We start from the raw sequence: 9398 nt of genomic DNA on the forward strand, positions 1-9398 counted from the left end.
AACGGGGAAGAAGAAGAAGAAAAAAAAGAGAGGAAAGAAAAGAAAAAAGGAAAAAAAGAAAAAGAAAAAGAAAAAGAAAGGGAAAGAGAAAAAAAAGAAAAAAAAAAGTTTTTCACCTTACAAAAACTTCAACAAAATTTTTCACCTTACAAAAATTTCTACAAAATTTTTTCAAAAATTTTTACAGTGCACTACAGTAAAGTTTTAGACAAACTCCCAAAAAACAGGTTCCAAACAGGCCCGAAGTTTCTAAGGGGGACCCACTACTTGATTGCCATTGCTACTCGATCTTGACATAATTCATCCTGACAAGAACAAATATAGAAATTTCTTAAAAGGCTTAAAGAGCTTAAGGCTTTAAGTTTGGGAGTTTAGGATAGAAAAGAAAAGAAGGGAAAACTTTTAGGTTACGAGAGAAGAGAAGAGAAGGGATTGTTATGTTATTTAGGAGTTTTTTTAGTAGAATGATTTTGGACATAAAAATCATTAAATATGTGTTCAAGATATTTTTAAAGATAAAATAGGTATTTTAAAAAATTTTCACAAAGCTTCTTCTGACTCTTTTTCCAATTTGGGAAGAAAAATTTTGCCTATTATTCATTCTCTTAAATCCTTCCATTTCCCTTCTTTTCTTTCCTACTAAAAACTAACAAATAAAGGAAAATTAAACTTTCTCTTCTTTCCCTTTCTTTTCTGTCCAAATCCTTCACTCCCAAACGAATCCTAAGATTTTGGCTTGTATTTCAGCATGTGGACTATATCCCAACTTTAGATATTTTTTTTAATACTCCCCAATCCTAATTCCTATTTCTCTGATCATTGACAAATGGTTACTCTGTCAGTGACTCTTTATCTTTCTTCTGAGTTGCCATTTTGCGAGCCAGGCTCGAAAAAATGCCTACTCTACCGTCACCAGCAAAACTCAAATCATCTGCTCAGAACCTTCTGAGGAAACCACTGTGCAAAATTCTGCTACTCACCATTTTCTGCTCTTTCTCCTACTTCATTGGCTCCTACACCAACTCCCCTTACTCCAGCATTTCACATTCTACAGCTCGTCTTGAAGATACAAATTGTGATTTTCAGGTCAAGAAGTCCAGCCTCAACACAAGCCACAAAGGTGTTCAAGAATCACTCAACTTTGAGCCAAAGCACGCGCTTGTTCTCCCACTGGAAGACACCCCAGAAAGCCAACATCTGCCTTATCCACCCTGCCCGAAGAATTACACAAACTACTGTCCCTGTCAAGACCATAATAAGGAAAGGTTGTTTTCTGCTGAGAGAAGGTTTCACAAAGAGCGGCATTGCCCGGAAAAAGGTGAAAATTTGAGGTGTTTGGTGCCAAAGCCAGCGGGATATAAGAGGCCATTTTCATGGCCTATGAGCAGAGATTATGCTTGGTTCAAGAATGTGCCTTTTAAGAGCCTAATAGAGTATAAGAAGACCCAGAATTGGGTAAGATTAGAAGGTGCCAGGCTATTTTTTCCGGGTGGAGGGACTTCTTTTCCCCAAGGAGTTAAGGGTTACATTGATCAATTGAAACGTGTAGTGCCGCTCAACGCTGGTGCCATAAGGACTGTGCTTGATGTTGGATGTGGGGTGAGTATAATTCTGAATTTTGGTCACAATTCTAAGTTGTGGTATGAGAATGAGGATGGCTTTGTCTTTTTGAGTTCAATCTTTATTAGTTTCAATGAGGTGGGAAATTGTGATACGTGTGGAAATTGTGCTTCTCTGAGCTTCTTGTCAACGTTTAGAATCACAGATATGTGAATTAAGCTGGATTAAGAACTTAAATCCGTCAATTGTTTTGCTAAATTAGCTGCTGACCTAGAATACTCATTTTGCTTACAACTTTTGCATCTTTTTTCAGTAAGCTACTATCTTGAAAATACACATTCTAGTGTGTCACACTTTATAATTTTCCACCTTCCTGGCTAAATGCATCTAGGTGAAGCCATGAGTCTGCTATGCAGACATTGTTCATTAGGGTAGTTAATTACTAGCTAACATATTATGAATGCATATCAAATAGGGTTATACTACTCCAAAGAGAAGGAACTTTTGTTTTAAACTGTTTGGCCTGCATAGACATCTTTTCTTGATTCCTCTAGACTCCAAGAGAGTAACTTCTCATTTGGATGCATATTCGAATCCTATCCTTGAAATTGATCTAAGGGAATTTAATGTTAATCAGAATAAGGGAGTCTTAACTTTTTTGTCATCTTCGAAAAGTTAATTGGTGAATTTCTCCACAGAAGCTAATCATTTGGTTTGATGAATTTGAGCATGTCGTCCCCCAAAGGGCTGAGTGAAACTCTCTTCAGTTTGACTGGTGAATCAGATTTTTCTGGACCATGGTCATAAGTTATTTCAGTCTCCTTTTACAATTAGAGAGGATGCCAAATACTTTATTGGAAGATGTTGAAATATGAGGTGCTACCAACAGTTTACTGTTTTGGTAGGATAAACAAATGCAGTGGAATAGTACTTTAGTTTTCTGGTGTTTCAGAGTATGACTGTGACAAAAATGAAAAAAAAAAGCTAAGATCACAGACATTAATGAACTTTTATTCTGTTCTTGTCTCCATTCAACCCTGCAAGATTTTCATTGTATTCATTTAATAATCAACATATTTGACAATAATAGGCATATAGCTGCTAGCATTTTTAGTTTTCCTGTGCATAAATTTGTTCTGGATCAAGAGCAGATTTTGTGCTTAGTTGAATAATAAGATGGCTACTGCTTGGTCAGCGATTCACTTTTCTTCTATGCATACCTGATAGCATTTTCATTTTTGAAATACGCAAGAATTTCTCGAGCTATATTTTGGGTAACTGATGAGTTGACTTGTGGTACTCCTTTGTTTCTATATGCTGTTGCTAATGTTAATCAGTGGTTCATGGCGTAAGAAAATGCATTTGTCTTTTAATTCTATTTTTGATCTGTTGTTTCATTTTGATCATACATTTAGTATTCAGAGTATGGAATTAAAACAGCTAGCTCAAATGCCTTCTCAATTTTGTAGTCCTTCAGGTCAACACAAACTAGAGCTATAAAGTAATTTTTTGTAGAAAACAATCAACCATTTATATTGCGGAGAAAAGTTATTCATCTGTAATCATTTTAGGTAAGTTCATGTTGTTCCTAAGTATTATTGCAATCACTTGGTAAATTAAGATTGTTAGTGATCAGAAATATCCAAAGACATGAAACCTTGTCCCAACTGGAAGGGACTGGGGATGAGGACACTAAGAATTATTTCACATAGCAGTTGGCCTCATGTTGATTTGATTTTTTTAGACAAATGCTGCACTGCAGTTGATACTATCCCCAGTATCTGATTTGAGGTAAATTGTTGAATAACAAATACTCCTTTCTTGAAACTTCATTCTTTGAGCAATGGACTACATTTTGCTGATGCTCCAATCCTCTTTTATTAACTCCAAGTAGATTTCTGTTCTTCCCCTCTAGATGCATTTAAGATTTACAGGGAAAAAGCCGTGACTAAAGGAGCAATGCAGCTGAAACTCTTTCTTCTTGAATCAATCACTGGACCTTCTTTTATCATTATGGGGGCCTTAAAACATTGAATTTGCAATTGGCGCATAAATAGAGGTCCACCTTCATAGAGCCTACTATTTTTACTATTCAGTTATAGTTAGCTTCTCCTTTTATCGTGTGACAAGTAAAAGGTTCAAGGATGTCAATATTTTCTATTTCTCAGATTTATAACAATTTGGACAGCTGCCAAATAATAATCTTCTAGTTATTAGTACTTGACTTATATTTGTTTAGCTACACAAGCTTCTAGTGCCAGCTCTAAAAGAATAAGATTTAAGAAGCTCTGTTTTAGTTATGATCTGGCAAGAAGTTGTTTTACCGTGTTTATTTGTCGTATTTTGTTTAGTACCTCCTTCAGTTTATTATTTGACATTTCCTGTTGCTATCATATAATGCAGAATATCAATTATATCAGTTGTCCACTGTAAAGGATAGGTGATAAAAAATGTTATTCTCAGGTTGCAAGCTTTGGAGCCTCTCTAATGGACTATGACATATTGACAGTGTCAATTGCTCCAAGAGATGTACATGAAGCTCAAGTGCAATTTGCACTTGAAAGAGGTGTTCCAGCTCTTCTTGGAGTACTTAGCACATATAGGTTGCCGTTTCCATCAAGATGTTTTGATATGATCCATTGTTCTCGCTGCCTTGTTCAATGGACAGACTATGGTATACATGCTTATTTCTAAATTTTATGCAATGGTTCATAAACATTCAACCAAAGCTAATTTCTGAAGTGCAAAATGTGCTTTTATTTAGTTAACTTGTACTTGTTTGACTTTGAATGTTTTCTTAAATGTATTGGTGACGACTAAATAGTATATCTTAATAATTCAATTCTTGAATCTAGTATCTTCATTATTGATGAATATGTTGCCCTGATGGTCTTGATAACTATGACCACAAGAAAATCTCTCTTGTTTTGGTTGAAGACTAGGTTATGACAAAGGAATTTCTCTTACTTTCTGTTGTAAAATCTCAGGTGGGCTATATCTCATGGAAATTGACCGACTATTGCGTCCTGGTGGATACTGGGTGTTGTCTGGACCACCTATTGGTTGGAAAATCAGCTACAAGGGTTGGGAAAGAAAGGCCAGTGATCTTGAAATGGAGCAAAAAAAATTGGAAGATCTTGCCAGAAGGTTGTGCTGGAAAAAGATTCGAGAGAGTGGTCCAATAGCAGTGTGGCAAAAGCCTACTAATCACCTTCACTGTGCCTCAAAATTAAAGACTTGGAAAGCACCTAAGTTCTGTGTTGATGACTATCCTGATCATGGCTGGTAAGTTTGGTATTCAAAATTTCATCTAGCCTATGAAATGATGATGACAACTCACAGGTGTTTGTGTAGTGGGCGAATGCATTCTCTGGCAATAGTCCCATTTGGAGTTCTGCCATTTAAAGAAGATGCACTAGGGACAAATTCTGTGAAGTTACCTTTTAGTTAGCATTATTGGTTAGAGTTTAATTCACAATGTGACTATAAATATGTTAAGACATTTCATTCAAACATAGATTTCTTGGTGATCAGATCCTCCACTGCTACTTTATCGTTGTTGGTTCTTTCTGAGTTTTCTTTTCAAACATCTTCCTGGCTAAGACAGTACTTTTTTCATCTGATTAATTGTTGTTAAGAGTATTTTGATTTCAGGCGGAGTAAGGGAAGGGAGAGTGAATTTAATGATTGTCATTATTATTATGTTGTGTTTTTTTTGTTAAGGTAACTCTAATGCTGCTTAGTTGTATGGTTGATAATCTGGATTTGTTTGGTTGGGTCCAATTTGCGTGTGCAGATGACTGTTCATAATCAATCTGGATCTGTTCAGGTAGTTTAGTACACCAAAATCTGATTGAATCTGGATCTTTCTTCTGAATCCAGGGGAACCTGGAGCTCATTTCCACTATAACTACATGTCAACAACCAATAGAGCTTTCTACATTTAGAATGTGGAAAAAATTTTTATGATGAAATTAAGACGGCTAGAATGCTCCAAAATCTTTGAAACAAATCTGTGTATGTTATATAAGGGTGAGAAGATCGAGTGTACCATAGGAGTTATCAGCTGGAAAACAGATTTGGTTCAAAATTTTCATTTGTGACTAGAAATGGTGACAGGCCTAGATGTGACATGAACTATCTTTTTGAAATCATAGTGGCAAACCATCTCTGTGCAGCAAGAAAGCTTATTTTGCAACAGTATATATTGTTTGCATTTGTCTTCAAAAGTCCAATATAGTCGAAGGTCTAATTTTTTGTCTTTGACGACCATTTTCCTTTTCCTTCACCGCCTTCCCACCTCTAAGACAAAAAGGTTTTGACTTTAGAAACTATTAATCTACATGAAAACTTTTACATGCCAAGGCACACTGCTTTTCTGTTATGCTATCATATTCATTTACCTGTCTTTGGCTGATTTTATCACCTTATAATTATTTCCCTAGAGTTGTGTTCCAAGTGATGGAGGAATATTGTTGTAGATATATTGCTGCCATTAGAGATCCTTAATATATCACTCTCTTTCATATTGGAAGGAGAAGGTTTTGGCACATGAACTTAAGTTAATCGATTGCTTGAAACAGCAGACAGTAAAATGGAGAGGTTTCCCTTTTCTGATGCGTTTAAAGAAATAAAAGTTGAACTAGCCGTCTAGGCTTTTGTTTATTCTCCTTATCACTGGACATTGATGTCCCATAAACAATTACTGTGTAAGCTATCTCTCTAGAAAATAGCTGCTTGACTATATTGATCTATTTTATTTATTGCACAATCATTTTTAGGTACATGAAGATGGAAGCGTGCATTACTCCTCTTCCAAAGGTGGAACATATACGCCATACATCTGGAGGGTCCCTTGAGAAGTGGCCTAAAAGGTTAAAAACTGTTCCACCAAGGATAAGAAGTGCTACAATTGAAGGGATTACAACAAAAACCTTCGATGAGGATAATCAGCTCTGGAAAAGAAGGGTTTCGTACTATGGGAGTGTTCTCAAATATCTGAATCGTGGAAGATATAGGAATATCATGGACATGAACTCAGGCTTAGGAGGTTTTGCAGCTGCTCTTTCACAGTATCCAGTTTGGGTCATGAATGTGGTTCCTTATCATGCAAAGAATAACACACTTGGTATTGTCTACGAACGTGGCTTAGTTGGAACCTACATGAACTGGTAAGGCTGGAGTAAGATTTCTATGTCCTGTTCATTCCTTATATCAGTAAAAAGTTTAGTTGTTCTTCTCATTTCCCTTTCCTTACCTGTCTGTATTAGGTTTCTCTTTTATGAATACTGATGCCTTCACCCTTCAGCCATTAAAAAAATGTGCATAGGAGTAGAGGTTTTCTTACTGTTGAAAAGCTAGCACGGTTAAGTTTTCTCTCTGTTAGCAATCACATGCAACATGCAACAAAATAGAATAGAGATATATCTGTTTGAATTACAGATATTTGCATATAGTCATGATGGTTCATTGACATTTGACAGTTGTCAAGTGTTGCATAATGGGCTTATGCTGCTAAAGGCCTAGATTATGGATCAAGTGAAGTTGATTTGTTGGACTTTTCATAGAATGTCATTCTCTACAAGCTGTAATTGAATAAAATTAAAATTGTTTCTTCTGCTTCCTGGTAAGCAGAAAAAGAAGATCAGAGAAAAAAATGCAGAGAGTAAAATGAAGAATAAAAAGTTGCTGATTATGTTAGCTCTGGTTGTGTGTGTATCTTTTTCCAGTCATTGCTTTGCTTCAAAAAATATCACGAGTTCAACTTTTTAGGAGAAGCCATAAGCTGTAAATCATTTTTTTTGTTGTGCACTGCATGTACAAATATTCAAAGCATCATGGACTGTGCCTTCCTCCGGAATAGGGTAATAAGTTTGTCATCTGTATGTAAGTTATTTACTTGCTTTTTGGTCATAACTACTAAGTGATCTGATAGAGAATGAAGATAATAAACATAGGATGATAAGTTTGTCAACTGTATGCCACTTATTTATTTGTGTTTTGGTCATAACTACTAAGCGATCTGATAGAGAATGCAGATAACAAACTTATCTCCCTTCTTCACCTTTAAAAGTTTTCTGGATTCTTACAATTTCTTGTGAACAGGTGTGAGCCCTTCTCCACATATCCAAGAACTTATGATCTAATACATGCAGATGGTTTGTTTAGCATGTATATGGACAAGTAAGTTCCTACTGATATTGTTACTATTTATCTGTTATATCTACGACTAATTCTCGAGCTGAATGTGATTTGAAGAATGAATGCCCGTAAAAAATCAGCTTAATACATTAGCAATTCAGTATTAACATGCTAGCGTCAACCTTAGGTTGCCTTGTGCTATTCATTTCAAACAGAAATTCATTTTTGGTCAGTTCCAAATAGGAAAAATTAGATCGTTGGATGCATTACGAAGATTGAGAATTCATCGATTGTGTACTTTATTAGTTTCTAGGATTTCGAAGTTTCTTCATTAGGACGGAGGAAATGAAAACAAACATCAACAACGTATGTCGAGAACTTTTATACTACAGTACATACATCTGACAAATGCAGCTTTAAGAAGGCATTCACTAGAAAAAGGGTTTACAGTAAACTTGTCAAATACTTGGTTATGGGTTCCTCCTTTCTAGTATAAGTTGCTAATGCAATACACTGAACATCATAAGAATCTGAGTGGATGTGTTCTCAATGCAGATGTGTTTATGGTGCTTGAGTGTTTCCAAGGTTTATTCTAATGATTCAAGAACTTGTAAAGAGGCTTTCAAAGTCTTAAACCTATCCTTATGGTCTGATAAGATCTTTAAATAGCATTTAAAGCAAACTCCATTCAACTGGAAACTAGAGAACAGAGTCAATTACTTTCATTACATCTTCCTGAATGGTTAAATTGAAGAATTCCTGCAGGTCCAGAATGATGTACATTACCAAATGATTACATGCTTTTGTACATCTTTATTTGTGAACCAGATGCACTTTTTCCACTCATTCTTAGAATGGCAAGTTTTCGCATTAAGCGATCATATTTACTGTGGTTGACTGGATTATGCTCTGCATTTTGGAGACAGAAAAACAGATTCAAATTGAATAAAGAAACATTATTTGTAAACTTAATGATTATAACTTTATCTTCGTACGTGCAGGTGTGAAATACTTGACATTCTTTTTGAGATGTATAGGATTCTTCGGCCAGAAGGGGCCATTATTATAAGAGATCATGTTGACGTCATTGTGAAGATAACAAAAGTTACGGATAGGATGAAATGGAACAGTAAGATTTCACACAATGAAATCAGCTCTTTCCATCCTGAGAAGATATTGTTTATTGATAACTCTCAACAATAATGTCTTGCTAATTATACTTCTTATCTGTCTTATTATTCATGCAATATCTTGATGAAGTGAAGAATATCACAGCATTATCTTCTGTAGCCTTCTGGTTGGAGCAATACCTGTTTGTTAGTCCATAAAATGTCCTTAAGAACACTTTCTAATCATGCTAGAAAGCCAATGAAGTTCTGAGACTTGGAGCCTGCTTGAGCTTTAAATTCAAAGGAATTCATATGGCTGTAAACATGAGTCCTGGGACTTTCTACCTCTATCGATCCTAACCTTTTCAATACCTGACAAGAAGGGGCTTTGAACGAAAGAAGTCTTCTTTTCTTGTGTGATCTAACCAAAGATCAGGTTGTTTAAATCTTGAGGCTAGGCCAATGCTTATATAGAGTTAAAAAAAGGAAGTTATCAGATTTTCAAAATTTCATTGTTCTTCTACAATTTCAGAGTGATCTGTTTTTATTACTAAATCTCCTAATGAAGATGATCAGGAGACTAACTTG

At 35.5% G+C, this 9398-nt stretch overlaps 1 protein-coding gene across 1 annotated transcript; it reads left to right on the forward strand.

Moving 5' to 3' along the window:
- Nucleotides 1–815: 815 nt before the first annotated feature.
- Nucleotides 816–8990, forward strand: LOC113764512 (probable methyltransferase PMT19). Its single transcript, XM_027308429.1, has 6 exons — nucleotides 816–1599; nucleotides 4024–4234; nucleotides 4548–4845; nucleotides 6342–6731; nucleotides 7666–7743; nucleotides 8703–8990. Exons 1-6 carry the CDS (start codon nucleotides 895–897, stop codon nucleotides 8902–8904), a joined length of 1884 nt encoding a protein of 627 aa, XP_027164230.1. The 5' UTR covers nucleotides 816–894; the 3' UTR covers nucleotides 8905–8990.
- The last annotated feature ends 408 nt before the right edge of the window (nucleotides 8991–9398 follow it).

This window comes from Coffea eugenioides, chromosome 3 (assembly GCF_003713205.1).
Source record: "Coffea eugenioides isolate CCC68of chromosome 3, Ceug_1.0, whole genome shotgun sequence".
Classification (NCBI taxonomy): Eukaryota; Viridiplantae; Streptophyta; class Magnoliopsida; order Gentianales; family Rubiaceae; genus Coffea; species Coffea eugenioides.

What these genes read in the sequence shown, in the direction of transcription:
- LOC113764512 (XM_027308429.1), top strand. Translation starts at nt 895, where the DNA reads ATGCCTACTCTACCGTCACCAGCAAAACTCAAATCATCTGCTCAGAAC. An exon ending in TGTTCAATGGACAGACTATG is followed by an intron (nt 4,235 to 4,547) that starts GTATACATGCTT and finishes GTAAAATCTCAG; the next exon opens with GTGGGCTATATCTCATGGAA. An exon ending in GACTATCCTGATCATGGCTG is followed by an intron (nt 4,846 to 6,341) that starts GTAAGTTTGGTA and finishes AATCATTTTTAG; the next exon opens with GTACATGAAGATGGAAGCGT.